General features: G+C 35.9%; 1 protein-coding gene across 2 annotated transcripts; it reads left to right on the top strand.

Moving 5' to 3' along the window:
• The first annotated feature begins 4,815 nt into the window (after nt 1-4,815).
• LOC132273748 (uncharacterized) lies at nt 4,816-17,831 on the top strand. Of its 2 annotated transcripts, none has more exons than XM_059774795.1 (3): nt 4,816-4,959; nt 5,507-5,597; nt 17,340-17,831. In XM_059774795.1, exons 2-3 carry the CDS (start codon nt 5,548-5,550, stop codon nt 17,572-17,574), a joined length of 285 nt encoding a protein of 94 aa, XP_059630778.1. In that variant the 5' UTR covers nt 4,816-4,959; nt 5,507-5,547; the 3' UTR covers nt 17,575-17,831. The 2 variants fall into 2 exon arrangements, with proteins under 2 accessions (XP_059630778.1, XP_059630779.1); XM_059774796.1 differs by having other exon boundaries at nt 4,853-4,959; nt 5,497-5,597.
• Nucleotides 17,832-17,912: the final 81 nt, after the last annotated feature.

The following is a 17,912-nucleotide window of genomic DNA, read 5'->3' on the forward strand; positions in this document are numbered from 1 at the left end:
GTCTGGACCGTCGCTGATGGGATAATCACCCAAGTTAGCGAGCTATGAATAACCCACCGGCGATGAGCAACGATGTGCTCAGTTGACGGCGAGCAAGGATGTCAGTGACGCGGCGGCAGCGAGGTTTGAATGGCAAACAAAAAGGACGAAACGACTTATCGATGCTTACCGGCGTGAGGTCTCGACGGCGAGCAAGCAGCGAGGAACGAAACGGCGGCGGCAATGGAGGACTGATCTACGGTCAGTGAGCATAATGGATGTAGAAAGAGAGAGTGAGCCCGGTAACGCAAGACACCTCTGATCCGGTGATGAAGAGAACTGAAACGGCGGCGGCGATGCATGATCTCAACAGCGATACCGACTATCAGTGGACGCTGTCGTTGAACCAGTGGCGGCGGTAACTTGTTGGTGAGGACTGCGACAAGCTTCGTTTTTTAGTTCTGTTATTCAATCTTATGTTTGTCTAACTCTCGAATGACGCACATGTGTTGTTTGATGAAATGCTTCATCGGAATGTTGTTACTTGCACCACCGTAATCTCTGCTCGTCTAAATCCGATTCCCTTTGTTGAGATTGCATATACATATATATATATATATATATATATATATATATATATATATACATATATATACACACACACTTACCATATATGTATAAAACTATATATGCGTTTTATGGTGATAGAAGTGTATGAGGTGAGATGTGATGGTATCGGCAGTGGCTATGGTGGTGCAGAGGTGGTCCGTCGTGACGAAAATGGAGGAAGTGTTGGGGTTTCAGAGTACAGATAAATAAGTAGGCAGACTAATGGATTCAACAATTGTGTTGTTCAGGTCTTAGATTGAAGGCTCATATGGATGGGATCAGGTCTGGGAAAAATGAAAATTTTGTTCCTGGTTCGTTTTTTTTTTTTTTCCCCTTTGCGTCACCATTTTTTTCAAGTAGGGGTAGAATGGGTACTTTGTTAAAGGTTTTTTTAATTAATGAAATTAATTTAATAATAGAGGGTAGTTTAGTCATTTAACATTGGGTTTCTATCGGAACTGACCTCAGTCACATCAGAGGGAGGTTATTGTAATATTTAAAACGTTTGGGATACTTCCTGTAATTACGCTTGTAAGTGAAATTATCCCAAAATAAAATGACAATATTACTTTATACTCAATCTCACTCATTCCCTCTCTCTGAATTCACTATTAACTGTATTTCTGTTTAAAAAAAAAAAAAAAAACTAGAGGACGAAGGGGCAATGATGGTGGTCATGTTGGCAGGCCGGAATACACAACTGTGATGGTGGTTATGCCGTCAGCACGCCGGAATCAATGGAGGTCACCGGACAGTTCGCTGGACTTCCATCATATGCCCAATTCTACAGAATTGGTCAAAAATCTTTCTCGAAGATCCCTTTCACTAATGAAGAAAGAGATACTTATCCTCAAATACTGCTATAAAGCTAAATGTTGGGGTGACGCAGTCAATGTGCTTGTTAACCTTCCGGTGGCTATCAAATCTAGTTTCATTCCATTTATTTAGTCAGCATACTTGTGTTATGGGGTTTTGTGTACATTTTTCTTGTAAATGCCTGAGCAGGAATTCTTTTGTTGTGTTTATAGATTTTCATAATTCCTCATCTTTTTTGTGATTTGAAACTTCACACAAGTTTATTGATCGTAGGTGGTGTTAGGAAGGTCTCCATTAAAATTGAAAGTTTGCCGTTTCAGGACTGAATCACACAAGACCGAGGCTCATTGGATTGAAGCATGCAGTCACGCTGTTGATGAAGCACTACGTTGATCGGATTAATTAAGTAACAGGGCTAACCGGACTGGACTGAGCTCGTCGGTGCTCTGACACTGGTAGCGCGGACTATCAATGCTTTTTGGAGCTTCGTCGGAAACTGTTTGTTCGCCGGCGTTGAATGCAGGTCTCGGTGTTCACAGTATGGTCACGAAAAAGGGTCTCGTTGTTCACAGGAATTACATGCGGCTTGAGCGTTGTTTGCACACTCTGAAGCTCGCCGCAGGTTGGTCGACGTTAAAACAAGGTGAACTTTTCAAAAGTTTCGTGACCCATGGGGAGGTAGAGGTTAGAGAGAGAGTAAAGAGACTTGGTACAATGAGCGGTATAAGGGTCTAATACATTAAGGTTGAAAATGTATTTCAAACGGGTAATTTAGGGATTTTATTTTATCAATTTAAAAAAAGGGATATCTGAGCAAATTTAATCAACCTCAATGGGGTGTTATAGTAATTTTGGCTGAAGCTTAATATGACAGCAATAAAATGAAATCTAAAAGGATGTCGAAGCATTTTGCCTTTTGTTTATAAAACTATTCACTGTAAAAATCATTTTTCTTCAACTAATGATACAGCCGAATCTGACGTGAAGAAAACCACATCAATCACTTAAACAAATTTTTAGTCTATAAAATTAAATAAAAATATTAAATATATCAAATTATACAATACTTTCCTCCTGCCTAGGATAAACTTTCTTCTCATGTTAGATGTGGCCTTGATTTGGTTATATCTCAATTGAGCTAATAGTGCATTGAAAGTTTCCATTCTTAATAAAAGTGGATAACAAACCCTTTTTACTAAGTAGTCGGGATTATAATAAAAGACTAACATGTGATCCTAAAATTAAAAAATAAAAATAATGCTCCAAAGAGGTGAGAATGGTTTTGAGTTTTGAGTTTTGAGGAATTTTTTTTAAAATGAATTAAATAATTGATTTGATTTTTCACACATCTCAAAAGTTATTTTATTTAACAAGGAATTTAAACTAGAAACTATATTCGGAGATGAGAAATTATTATATGTTCTTGGTTCATTTGACTTTTGATAGATTAATCTAATAAAAGTTAATGTTTTCTTTGTAATAATATATTAATATATTTTTATGAAATTATTTTCTCAATTTAAAAGTTCAGATTTAACTGACCCACCAAATGTCAATGATTCGAACCCATTTAGGGCCTGTTTGGCTAGGTTTTTTGTACCAAAGCTAATAAAACATGCTTCCTGATCGACTTCCCGCAAGTTACACACTTTTTTAAGTAATAAATATAAAAATCCTATATTGTCCATTATTTAACCTATTTCCATTTCTGAATTTCATTGTAAATTTTTATCTTTTTCTTTCTGTATCATCTTCTTTGTTGGTTCTCTATCCAAAAAATAAAAAAATAATTCAGGAAAATTTATTATTGATTCCTATTTGACTTGAAAGTCTCAATAATTCCAAGATTTATGAATTCTCATCTAAAATTCAAACATATGTAGAATTTCAAATAACTTTTCTTTCTGTCTCCATATATATATACACAATATATATATATATATATATATATATATATATATATAATTTTTTTCTTTCTTTTTTGAAGGCTGCCCTGTTAAAGTGATTTATAGTTATAAATAAGAATAAAAATGGGATAATTTTATTGTCATCTCTCTCTTTCAAATTTTTTTTTTTCATCTTCTATCATGTAGTCAAGGGAAAAAAAAAAAAAAAAATTTCTATCTTGTAGATTGGGTTGGGTTAAATTTGTATACCTAGATCATCACTATACCAATTAATCGTTTCTGCATTGATAGCCAAAAATAAACATGACCTACTTAACTGAAGGATAAAGGCAACTAACTATTGACCAGCCGCTAGACCTCTTCGACTTTTATGAATAATGAAATATGACGTGGTTCAACAGGGTAAAGATAACCTTGGCACAATTTAAGGAAGTCAAAAGGGTTAAATCATATCCCCAACAAATCTGGCAACAAACGGATCTCATCAGATCTCGCATAAGCGGATCTCCTTCGGATCTCGCAAATGAACTGAGGGAGAGCGACTGTAAGAATGAAATCCTACCCGTCAATAAAGGTATGACAAAAAACTATTATTAAATCCCTGCCTTTTTTTTAGACTTCTGGTGATTGACTTATCCTTGGAGAGCTCTTGGCAGGCACCACACTGGTGCCGTTAAGATTCATCAATCTTCTACTTTTTTCTTTGTAGGAAAACGGTGTCGTATCGAACCGTGTGAATTTCACCCTCAACATTGGCAATTTCACTCTATCACTTTAATTATGATTTTTTTTTTTTTTTTTCCTTCTTCCCTTCTATATTCCAATTCAACTCTTTGCTAGTCATGATTTATTAAGGATATAATTTTCAAATTAAATTATCTTAATAGTTAACATAGCTTCAAAAATTTTACCCACCAAACAACTTTTTTGTTTTAAAATTTTTTTATCAAAATACATTTTTCAAAGCCTTTGCAGTGGAAGGGATTTTAAAACTGAAAGCTCCCCAGACAATAATTTCTCGTGGTAGAGGATCCATTTACCTTGAATGGAAGGCTGGGTTAACCGGGTAGAACCCATTTGAAATCTCCACTACCCGAACTCCATTGTAAAACCCACGAAAATTAATCTTTGTGACAAGTAGTATATTTTTAAAAATGAGTAAAAGATACAAATTCAGCAAATTGATTGAAGATTAAACACAATCGAACGCCCTGAGAGAGTTGAAGAGCAACAGAGCAACAGAGCAACAACCTCTTAAAGCTGCAACCTTTCTGAGGTACCAATTTCTCTGTCATTTTATTGTAATTTATATATATATATATGTTTTTGTTGATTTTGGCCCTAAACAACGAGTTAGGAGAGAGAAATTTTCAAATAAGTTCAGATGAGACCCGGTTAAAAACGGGTTCATTCCATTCTGTGTTTTTTTTAAAAAAAATTTAGAACAGATGCCCATATTTGCTCCGGCCATATCATTTATCAATCAGGATCGGATCTATGCCCACTCTAATCGGGTCAATAACAACACTGCTGCTCCTAATTCCCACTTCTCCAGTTCTCCCCAGCATTTCTTGCAACCCCCAACTCTCCTCTCGCTCTCTCTCTCTCTTCACTATCGGGGCGATCGTCTTCTGTATTTTGAGCTTCAGTAAGTTCTTTAACCATTACCATTTCTTATGCCAAGAATTTTTTCTATTTCTATATAGATTTATATAATATATGTCTTATCGTTATAGATGTACACTACTGTTATCATTAGCATCATTGTCCTCTTCTGATAAGTTCTAAAAAATTCTTCCACTTTCAATTATAGTTAATGGAATTTCATTGTAATTTCGACTGCTCTCTTCTTGTAGGGTGTTTTTGATGATTAATTGCTTTCGGTTATAGGGTTTGTTGTATAATTTCTAGGATTTTATAGATTTATAATTACACTTGTCATGTGCATTTTTGATGAAAATTTCAAATTTATAGAACATATATATATATATATATATATATATATATATATATATATGTATGTATGTATGTATGTATGTATATATTAAAAAAAAAACATCTCCTTTGAACAAAGTTCTATACCCAGAATGCTATGATGTCATGTTCTTTTGGATATTCCAATCCTTGCATTGTATATGTATATATATATGGCAAATGTTTGAAATCTATGCTAAACTTACAAAAGGATCAAACAGGTCTGCCCTTTTTTGTACAAAGCAGATAGCTGATTAGAGATATGGCAGAGAAAGAGACTGTCAAGCATCTTGAGGACTGCTCAGTTTCCAAGTTAGTTTTTTTTTTTTTTCCTCTCTCTCTCTCTCTTTCCTTAACCTTTTTTTATTGATCATCTCTTGATCAAATAGATCATGTTTATATAAGAAGTTTGTAAACTGTAAGTAATGTGATTGATATAGAAAAATACTCTTATACTTGTAGTTTTGTTTAAATTATCTGAAAGTAGAATAAAAATGTGTGATGTCAATTAAAAATTTGGTATATCTATGAATCCTCACATTTGAAATAATTTTTTCATTTCTATAGAACTTCTACATCCTATTTGGTATGGGACCAGAGAATGAATTTTCTTTACTTCATTCAACTTCTGGTTTTTTGATTTATGGGTGGAAGACGAGAAAAGAGAGACACAGAGATAGAATATGTTTGGAAATTTCTTCCCTGGCAGTTGGGAGCATACTTAGGCAAGCTGAAATAATTTACAAACTCTTTACTCTTGAAGTTATATCTCTTCTCTCTCTCCACTAAAATAATTAATTACATGTTCTCTTCTCCTACCTACGTCTTGTAATTTATTTTTAAGTTATCTCTCTGCTCTCTCTCATTTAAAAAAAAATAATAATTATATATTTTTTTCTACTCCCTACATTTTGTCATCTCTCTCTCTCTCTCTATTGTATTTGACTCTGAATTGAGGTCTCCTTCTTTCTCAAACATTAAATCAATATTAACATTTTTTTACCGTTACTTCAACTACTTTTAATTGAATTGTTTGTACTTAAGAATTGATTTTTGCATATTGTTCAGATAATTTTTTTCTTGCATACAACTTGAATATATCACTGATGGTTATTAAATTCGTAATTTCTATTGTCAAGAAATCATTGTGATCACATCTGTGGTGATGCTGCAAATTTTTTATTCTATTTTTTGTATGAGACTATTGTAATTTTCTATTATGACATGACTTGTTTGCTATGCTCCTTATTAGAAGTCTGACTTTAAAATATTTCTACATACCATAGTTTTTTTGGTTGGTTTTGTGCGTCTATGTGTTTGATACATTGGATCTGATTGACAAGCTTGGGATTCTAGAGTTACTAAGAGCGGATAATGAAACTTTCTTTTCAATTGGAAGAAAGAATTCAGAAGTAGGGATCTAGAAATGCTTGTTAGGTAAAGATGGTAAAAGTTGGTAATAAGAATTTTCTTTGTAGTCTTGGTACATCTTAAGTTTCTCATTAACAATACAGGAATATTTGCCCATATTGGCATATTTTTTTTTTTGATAAGTTGCCCATATTGGCATATTGAAGAGTTATTCATCTTTGTTTAATCAATTGCAATTAAGTTCGTTTGAATAGGTGAATTATAATTTGATATTTGTGTAAAAATTTGGAGAAGTTGTGGTAGATATTCGATAAATATGAACAGATCCTTTTCACCTTCATGTTTAAATTATAACATCAATTTGAAAGGAGTTCCTTTTTTTTTTTTTTTTTTTTTTCACTTTTTATAATTTTCTGTAGATCAGCTCTGTATTGGTTTTGGCAGCAGAAATTGTAGTGGATATCACTTAGACCTATGGGTTTGACATGGTAACCATGTGGAGTACAATTCATACTATTTAGAGTGAAACTTTGGGTTGACATTGAATTCCAAAAGTTTGGAAGGGCACTTGTGATTTTTTTTAATTCATATTAGTTTTTAGTAGCAGTATAGGCTGGGTGAAACTTATCTGAAAAGTGGTTCACTGCAGATATAGGATAAAAATGGTGTTGAAGTTTTTTGCCTTCCTTTAACTCTATTTTAAGGCAAATAACAATGTAATTGAACCAATTTTTTCCTTTTTTTTTTTTTTTTTTTTTTTTTATTGGAGGGGGGAAGCTTAGGTCAGGATTGTCGGCCATGGCATAGTCATAGCTCATTATGAATCAGGATCAAGTAGTTCTGTTCTTACATAATTAGTTGTATTTCATAGATTTAGACCAGAGAGAACGTGTGTTGCGAACAAAATATCGATATTTTTCATTATTAGAAATCAGTCTTACAATAGAAACTATTTGAATCCCTCCCTTGCTCTTCTGAAAGGATAGGAGCATTTTGGGATTTTATAACAAATTCTTTAACGGACCTATTGGCCATTAAAGAACCTATTGGTGACTTTCTGCTGGGGGCAATATGAATTTCTGTGCAAACCTCAGGGGAGGTTGACCAAATTTTAAGAACCTTAATCTGACAGTGGTGATTACCCTTTATTATTTATGTGTCTATACGATTGCAAAGGTGATTTTATAAAGGGGTCCTCAATTCATGATTAATGCAATTTTTGCTCCACTTGAAAGCTCTCATGGAGTGTCTACAACGACATGTGGAGCTAAGTTTATTCAAGGTTGGAATGACCTTCAATATTGCTGTAAAAGCGAAAAGTCAAAACTTTCCTACTGCTTAATACTATTTGTTTGGAGGGTTACGAAAGTCAGTCTAATAGACCTTTTCTATGCCTTTTATACCTAAAAATTAGGTCGATGCCCATAATGGTTCATACTGTAAAGCCAGTTTAGGTCTTACTAGATTAACTAGAACTATGAAGGCTTAGTTATGTAAGGAGTTAAGGAGTCCTTTCTTCTATAAAAAGGAACTATAATAATTGTTCTAAAGCAGAAAATAATACAAGCTTAGTGAAGAGTTCTCCACTCAGTGGTTCTTGTGTTCTATCTTTTAGTTCCTTGTATTCTAGATATCATATTCATGGAATATGATTCACTTTCAAGATGCTTGTGAAATGGTAGACACGCAAGACTCAAAATCTCATGCTAAAGAGCGTGGAGGTTCAATGAGTCACCATTGATATCGACACATCTGAGATCGCCAAATGTTTGCGAGTTCCTTTATTCCATTTCAGATCAATTACCATATCAATCTAAATTTTTCTTCACTACCTAACAATGTGAGTGGCATATTGCATGCATTTGGATGTGTTGTTCCAATATCATCCATTTTTAGGTGACATTTTGTCAAATTGAATGCCCATAAGCTTCTCTCTTGATATTTAGCATGAATAGCAGTAGTACTATGTGACGGCCCTGGTTTTACAAACCCGGTGCGTCTTGTGATGACCCGAAAGTTGATCCGATAGTGGATCCCGAATGCGGAAACGAAATGAAGAACGGAGTCTCTAGAGATGAATATCACCTCTAAGACATCAAAGTAACCTCCTGAGAAGCTACGAGGCCAAAAGAAAACAAATGCGGAAGCTAGGATTTTAAGACCTGACGAGAAACGAACCAAGAGAAAAATAGTCATTTCACATAGGAATGGGTGCTACCGTGCACAAAATTGGAAAGACGACGAAAAATCAATGAAGTTTGACTCAAGAATCACTTGATTCGGAGTTCGGGCAAAAGGGATATATTGCCAAAAAAGGCAGCTAAGAGGCCAGCATAGGAAGGGGGCAGCCGCCAAGGAGGCTGCGGCGACCGCAAGCCAACAATGGCGGGCGGTCGCCAAAATTGGCGGGCGCCCGCCAACTTTCAAAGTTATTGCTCATGGACTGAAAATGGGGGTTCGGGTGATTTTTAAAATGTCTAAATTGAATATGAAACCTTAAAATACACCTACAAGACCTCTGGAAGTTCCGGAACGGTCGACACGATTTTCAAAAAAAAGTCGATGAATGATACCATGTTCTAATTTCAAAAAAATGCTTAAACCAGAAAATTGGAATTTACGTGGGGTTTTCGAGACCAAGACACATTTTTTGGAAAAATGTTATGAAGTGACCCCTTCTAAAATCACATTTTCTAAGTGACCATGTCAAGGCCGAAGCTTATTTTTCAAATGAAATTCCCAAAATGCCCTTAAGATCAGATTTTGCAAAAACATAAAAATGTTGAATCCAAAGAACATCCATTTCATCAAATGTGATGTTGTGTGCAAAAGTGAACATGCACGCAAACGTAATATGCATTTTAAGACGTGTTGCAATGCCCGCGGTCTCAAAATACGCCAAATGCAAAATATCACCTGTCAAACCTCTAATATTCGTAAAATTGCTTTCAAAAGTAAAATACGGAATCAAAGTACATAAATGAAAATGAAAAGGTGTTTGGCTTTGGCCACACATCATACATATAAAAAGAGTTCGAAAGAGTACACTTAGGTACACATTACATGTTCCAAAGTAAAAACGACGTATTAAAACCTAGCTATGCATTACAATCTAAAAGGGAAAAGTTTGGCATGCTAACACTTGCATGCACTGTAAATTACACAAAATACTCCAAAATAACCAAGCCAACCTAGGGATGTTGTGTATCTCAAAACAACTTCTTCTTGCCTGAAAAATCGCAATCAGCGGGGGTGAGTAACTTGCATTACTCATAGGAAAAATATATGCGTATAACCTAAAGTTTTAACAGATTTGCAAGTTTAATATAGACTGAATCCAAACGGAACATACTAATGTCTATGTTCAAAGAGGAAACTAAAGGATACCCTAAAGCTACAATTGAAACATGTTAAAACCCATTCACCATAACTGACTTCAACAAGTTACAATTTCAAATGGGCAATGTCAACCTGTAAATGAAAACGAATCAAAACCAAAGCATATACTTGTCATAATAACTACCACAAAGCTAGTAGGATAACAAAGTATACAGCACTCCAACAGCTACCAAATAACCACCACATAGACTCCACTATGATGCAACTCACACATGTGACTCTATGACACAAAGTAACGAAAAATGATGCCGGAATCAAATTCCGGACACGAAAACGAGATTGGTGCACTTCCACACCCCATTGGCCAATGTTCCATGGGACCTTCCACCCACTAGATGCGATGTCCACTATTTTCAACTTCGGATGGCGTCCATCCTTCAAACTTTTTATGTATGCTGTGCATACACAACTTACAATCAAATGAACTCATGAATGGAATAATGACCACTATGCTCCTAAAGCCGTCGTGGCACTCACACCATGATTCACACACAAAACTACATCTCTACAAGTTCATATTGCAAAATAAATGTATACTTCACCGAAGCCACACGACCAAGCCTAAATTTGAACACACATAAACTAACTTCATATTGCTAATGTAGAAAACTAATTAATGCTAATGTAAAGTAAGCTTCCAAGTTCTCATTTCAACATCAACATGGTATTGAATATTCAACAATTCGTAGGCATGCTTTATACATAAATCAAGTAATCTATATACATGGAAATCACTAAATTCATGTAATTACAATACATGAAGGTCTCTAGATTCTAGATTACTTCAAATGAAACAACACATACACAATATATAGGTTGTATACAAGCTAAACTCAACATGAAACCCTAAGTTCATCATATATTAAAGCAACCTATATGCAATTCTAGAAGTGTAAGCATGCATACAACATATATTAAACCTCAAATTAAACCTTAAAACACTAAGGGTATAAACATAGGACATCCCCTACCTCACTAGAGTAGAGAGCTCTAGAATCCAAAGCAAACGGACTCAAATCGGAAAACCGAGCAAGGGTGTTGTAGGGAAGGGTGAGGGGAAGCTTTTGTCTTCCAAGACTTAAGCTCAAAGGTGAGTGGAAAGGGCTCAAAATCAAGGTGTAAGGTCTAGGTCAAAGTGTTCTACAATGGAGGCAAGAGAGAGGTTAGAGAGAAAGAGATGAAGAAGATAAGGAGATAGTGGAAAATATAGAGATTCTCCACTATCTAAAGCACTATGTGTGCTAGCATTACCTCTCTCACACACACACTTTAGGAAATTGCAAAATAAGTCCATCTTCCAAAATATAAATTGTAAAAGGTGCCTCCTCTAAATACAAATTGCAAAAAGGCCCCTCCTCTAAATATCTCACAAAATAAATTGCAAAATGGTCCCTAAGACAAAAATATCCAAAAAGATAATTACGAAAAACACCCCAAGAAAAGAAAATGTTTCCGAAGAAACTATGCAACCATGCCCCTACGGGAAAAGTAAACCTGTAGCATGCTTTTCTACAAAAGTAAATATACCCATTTCATGGAAATCAAATGGAGAGAACGCACATAAAGTCAGAAGTCAAATCCGAACACAAATTCTAAGGTTACGCAAAAAGATACGATAAACAAATAAGTACAAATAAAGGGAAAAAAAAGACGCCGCAAATGGAAAGAAGATGACACCGTCATCACAAGGATGATACTAATCTCCAAAAGAAAGAGTGTCGGAAACTATTCCCGAGCACTTAAGACGAACCGAAGGGAACAAAACCCGAACTCAGAAAAGAAACATTAACGGAAAAAGAAAATCCGTAAAAACGGGGAAAAAGAAGGGAAGGGAAATGACAGGGTCATTACATACTAAGCTACTAGAAGCATGCTCTTCCCATTTCAGGTATATGACATATGATGTTCGAAATCCCATTTTCAAGAAGTTTATTTTACCTCCCTTTTTAGGCATTACAACATGTGGAAAGATCTAGGCTAAATTGTTAGGAAATTAGTTAGGGAGGATTTTTAGGAATTATCCAGAGTTAGATAGTTGACTTTTTTCTTTTTTTAAAATTATGATCTATATATATCTTTTCCTTAGATAGAATTTGTAATACACTTCTATACATGTAATGCCTGTAAACTAACATATGATATATGAAAAGAGAATATTAGAATTTATTCTTTTTCACCTTTGTGTTCATGGTATCAGAGCCGCCCTCACTAGGACGGTAAATTACTCCGTTGTTCTGCTGATTATCCGATAAAATCAGCAAATATTCATCGTTAATTCTGGTTGTTTATACCAGAATTATAGAAGACTTATTCTTCTATTTCTCTTCGTTGTTTCTGGACAATTTCTTTGGTTAAATCCGCGATGTCTGGAATCTCCACTGCGGAAGTTTCGGTCGATTCTTCAAATGCTTGGAAATCCCATATCACTTCATTTGGTTCAAGTGACAACCCAATCCCCTCTAAATTACTACTCATCTGCTAAATGGATAGAATTTTCTATAATCCGTAAAGTTGTTCGTCTGAGGGCGGGGGAAGATTGGTTATTTAACTGGTGCAAAACAGGCCCCAAAGGAAGATGATCCACCATATGCCAAACATTTATGTATCTCTCCACTGCCAAAGAATTATGGGACGCAGTGAGTGAGACATACTCAGACTTAGGCAATTCCGCACAAGTCTATGAAATTAAAACAAGGATCTGAGAAACAAGACAAGGAGATCAAACTGTTACAAAGTATTACAACATATTACAAGGTTTGTGGCAAGAACTTGACCTCTTTTATGATTTTGAATGGAAGTGTGCATGTGATAGTGTGTTCAAGAAAACAGTTGAGAAGGACCGTGTTTTTGCATTTTTGGCTGGACTCAATGCTGAGTTAGACGAAGTGAGAGGACGTATTCTAGGCAAAGAGCCACTGCCTACCACTAAAGAAGTCTACTCGGAAGTTAGGAGGAAAGAAAGCCGCAGGTTGGTGATGATGGGAAGAAATCTTCTAGCACTCATAGTGAGAACTCTGCACTTAATGTAACAACCACAGAAATGGCAGCAGCTGCAGTTAATCCAAAACAAACAAATCACCCATAGCGGAAGATTGAAGAGAAAACCAAGATCTGGTGTGATTTCTGTAACAAACCAAGGCACACGCTAGAAACATGCTGGAAACTACATGGAAAACCAGCAAATTGGAAGGTAGGCAGATTTGGAGACAAGAATGGGCGTGGAATGCAGGCTACTATCGAAACCGAGACATCTCCATTCAGTAAGGAGCAGCTTGATCATCTCTCCAAACTGTTGAACCAAACTCAAGTTTCAAGTGTCTCCTCAGGTTCTCTTGCCCAAAAAGGTAGCTCTTTAAGTGCTCTCACTAGTTCTTTAAATCCGGCACCTTGGATCATTGATTCTGGTGCTTCTGATCACATGACTAGTTTATCACATTTGTTTAGTACTTATATTCCAAATTCTGGTCACTTAAAAATTCGTATTGCTAATGGTAGTTTGTCCCTAGTTGTAGGAAAAGGTTCTATAGTTGTCTCAGAAAACCTTGTTTTAAAATCTGTCCTCCATGTGCCTAACCTTTCATGCAATCTTTTTATCAGTTAGTAAACTCACCAAAGAATGTAACTGTGTTGTCAAATTTCTTGAGTCTCACTCTGAATTTCAGGACCTATATTCGAGGAAGATGATTGGCAGTGCTAGGATGGTTGATGGACTATATTATTTTGATAATGAAATCTTCAAGAGTGGACAAGCTCAAGCTGCAAGTAGTAGTGATATTTCTATTTCTATTAAAAGTCAAAAATGTTATGGCACTATAGGTTAGGCCATCCCAGTTTCTCTTAAAACATTTGTTTCCATCCATGTTCAAAAATTTGAATCCTTTATTATTTCAATGTTAATTTTGTCAATTATCAAAGCATTATCGTGTTTCTTATCCTTCTCATTTATATCAAGCATTAGCATCCAATCCATTTTATTTGATTCATAGTGATGTGTGGGGGCCTTCTCGGGTTACTAATGTGACTGGAACTAGGTGATTCATCACTTTCATTGATAACCATACTAGATTGTGTTGGGTATATCTTTTGAGAGAAAAATCTGAGGCTGCGAGAGTGTTTAAAGAGTTCTATGCCATGACTGAAAACCAGTTTCAAACCCGGATTCAAGTATTTAGAACCGACAACGGAAAAGAATTCTTTAACTTTATTCTTGGTGATTTTTTTGAAAGAAAATGGTAATTTCCATCAGTCCATTTGCTTTGATACCCCACAGCAAAACGGGATAGCTGAGAGAAAAAACCGTCATTTACTTGAGGTTGCTAGGGCAATAATGTTCACTGTGGGGGTTCCTAAATATCTATGGGGTGAGGCTGTTCTTACAGCTTCATACTTGATCAACAGAATGCCAACTAGGGTGTTAAAATTTGAGACGCCCCTAAACAGCTTCTTGTCATTTTTTCCCCATATTAGGATCTTCACCTCATTACCTCTTAAAGTGTTTGGATGCACTGTTTTTGTATATGTTCATACACGGGACCGTTCAAAACTTGATCCTAGGGCTGAAAAGTGCATGTTTGTTGGGTACTCCTAAACAGAAAGGGTATAAATGTTATAACCTCACCTCTAAAAAATTCTTTACGAGTATGGATGTGACCTTTTTTTTTAGACTCAACCCTATTTCACCAAAAATACTCTTCAGTGGAAGAGTAATGAGAGGGAAGACCATTTTTGGGAAGTATTGGGCTCTTTATCATTGCCGAGCATTTCTCCAAACTATACCTTACCAACTGAACCCACTATTTCAACCTCTCCGAAGCCTATTGAGTCAAACATTATAGACTACACTTCAGGGGGAGAACCACTTCAAATCCAACCTCAATCTAGGCTCTGTGTTTACTCTCGAAGAAAGAAGGATCAAAATAAAGAGCACCAACCTACTACCTGCCAAGAAAATTCTCCGAATAAAGGCAACTTGTATAAAATAGGTATTTCTGTCTCTAATCTATCTTTAATTCCTGAAACCAGCAATGAAGAGAGTCTTTCTCATGACCTTGATATTCCTATTGCACTTAGAAAGGGTACTCACTCTTGTACCATGCATCATATTGCTAAATATGTGTCCTACCATAGATTGTCTCCAAATTATAGAGCTTTTACCACTAATCTCTTTATTGTTTCAATTCCTAGAACTATACATGAGGCCTTGAATCATATTGAGTGGAAGGCAGCAGTTATGGAAGGGATGAGGGCTCTTGATAAGAACAAAACTTGGGAGATTGTTGAGTTGCCAAGGGAAAAGAAAACCGTAGGCTGCAAATGGGTGTTCACGATCAAATATAAGGCTGATGTTAATATTGAGAGATACAGGGCGAGACTCGTAGCTAAAGGCTTCACCCAAACATATGGAATAGATTACCAGGAAACCTTTGCCCTGGTGGCAAAGGTAAATTCCATACAGGTGCTGTTGTCTCTTGCTGCAAGCTTGAGTTGGCCATTGCAGCAGTTAGATGTAAATAATGCATTCTTAAATGGTGAGCTAGAGGAAGAAGTGTTTATGAATCTACCACCAGGATTTGAAAATGATTATGGAGCTGGAAAGGTGTGTAAATTGAAGAAATCACTATATGGTTTGAAACAATCACCCAGAGCATGGCTTGATCGATTCACTAAAGCTATCAAGGGTCATGGATATCATCAAAGTCAGGCTGATCACACTCTGTTCTACAAACATTCAAGTGATGGTAAGATAGCCATACTTATTGTTTATATGGATGACATAATCTTGACCGGAGATAATAAAAGAGAATTGGAGGATTTGAAGTCTTTTCTTGCAAAGGAATTTGAGAGAAAAAAATCTTGGAGCTTTGAAATACTTTCTAGGAATGGAATTTGCCAGATCCAAGAGAGGAATATTTGTCTCTCAAAGGAAGTATGTGTTGGATTTACTCATGGAAACAGGTTTACTTGGCTGCAAACCGGTGGAAACACCTATGGAGCCCAATTTAAAGTTGCAGGCAGCAAGTGCAGAAAAAGTGGTGAATCGAGAGCAATTCCAAAGGCTGGCTGGAAGTCTCATTTATCTTTCACACACTCGGCTAGATATTGCCTTTGCAGTGAGTGTTGTGAGTCAATTTATGTACTCATTTATCTTTCACACACTCGGCCAGTCTAAGGATTCTCAAATACCTAAAGGGATCACCTGGAAGAGGTTTGTTGTTTGAAAACCACGGCCATCTAAGGATTGAAGCCTATACTGATGCTGATTGGGCAAGTAGTGTGACGAATAGAATGTCTACTTCAGGTTACTGTACTTATGTTGTTGGAAACTTGGTAACTTGGAAGAGCAAGAAGCAAACCGTTGTAGCAAAGGAGTGCAGAAGCTGAGTTCAGAGCAGTTGCTCATGGAATTTGTGAACTTTTGTGGCTGAAAAGATTACTTGAAAATCTTAAAATCTCAAGTCCAATGTCTATGAAGCTTTATTGTGATAATAAAGCTGCAATCAACATAGCTCAGAATCCTGTCCAACATGATAGGACTAAGCACGTGGAAGTTGATCGATATTTTATCAAGGAGAAATTTGGAGGAGGAGTGATATGTATGCCCTATATTCATACAGGAGAGCAGGTAGCAGATATCCTCACTAAAGGATTACCGAAGGGGAAATTTGACAATCTTACATGCAAGCTGGGAATGCAAGATATTTTTTCAAGCCAGCTTAAGGGGGAGTGTGGAAAGATTTAGGCTGAATTGTTAGGAAATTAGTTAGGGAGGATTTTTAGGAATTATCCATAATTAGATAGTTAACTTTTTAAAAAAATTATGATATGTATATATCTTTTCCTTAGATAGAATTTGTAATACACTTCTATATATATAGGCCTGTAAACTAACATATGATATATGAGAAGGGAATTATCAGAATTTATTCTTTTTCACCTTTGTGTTCACAGCAATCTATTTTCATATCAGTGTGTGGGATTGTATGTTATGAACTGCTTCTTGGTATTTGGCAAGAAGAGTACATAAGCTGCTAAAATTGGTAGCTGGCATAAAAGATGCCAAGTTTTTTTTTTTTTTTTTTGGTTTGCTATTTTGGTAAAGATGCTTTGTTCATTTATTGGTTTCTGCTTTATTTTGAGATAATTTTTTTTTTCAAGGAGACACAAAAGAGGTTGCAATTTTGTCGTTATATGAATTGTGTTTTTGACATAGTAAGGAATCCATGTGTCTTCATTCATACAGAACCTTTGTGTGATATGAACTTAATAAATTTAGAATGTTTGCAGCGCGTTGGGCACATGGGTATTCTCTGTAGCTGGTGCTTTGCTCGCGATTCCAGTTGGTATCAAGCGGAAATCTTTGGCGCCTCTCGTGTTCTTCGGCACAACCGGTACAATGCTCGATATAATCTTGGGGATTAGCGCTTGTGAAAGAGAACATGCGGAACGCCAAAAGCAGCTTTTAGAAGCTCAAAATTCTGCTGCTGATGGTGCTTTGCCAGAGACGGGAACCGAGTCTTGATTTATGTGCTTGCGTTGTAACTCTGTTTGTTCTCAACTTGTAGTTATCGAAAAGCCAATCAGTTTGTGAATTTCTTTCCCGGGAATTGGAATCCTTTCTTTCATGGAGTTAATTTTAAGAGGGAATTTCATTCACAATGTTGCTTCATATCTTGATGGTCCATAAAATACTCGACCATATAATAAATGACTGAGGGTTTACTTTGAAGCAACTTCAGCAACTAATAGCTTAAAGTGATCATTATGCCTTTTATTGTACCCTATGTATCTGATGCATGTAGCTTTACTTTGTCCCTTTTCACCTATTATAATGTCCACAATTGCTTACCAGATACAGTT

The sequence above is a fragment of the Cornus florida genome, unplaced genomic scaffold (assembly GCF_030987335.1).
Source record: "Cornus florida cultivar Cherokee Brave unplaced genomic scaffold, ASM3098733v1 CherokeeBrave_3.0.0_Hap2_Chr09, whole genome shotgun sequence".
In the NCBI taxonomy this organism is placed as follows: domain Eukaryota; kingdom Viridiplantae; phylum Streptophyta; class Magnoliopsida; order Cornales; family Cornaceae; genus Cornus; species Cornus florida.

Coding starts and splice junctions, on each gene's coding strand:
- LOC132273748 (XM_059774795.1), top strand. CDS start 5,548: ATGGCAGAGAAAGAGACTGTCAAGCATCTTGAGGACTGCTCAGTTTCC. Junction 5,598..17,339: donor GAGGACTGCTCAGTTTCCAA/GTTAGTTTTTTT, acceptor GAATGTTTGCAG/CGCGTTGGGCACATGGGTAT.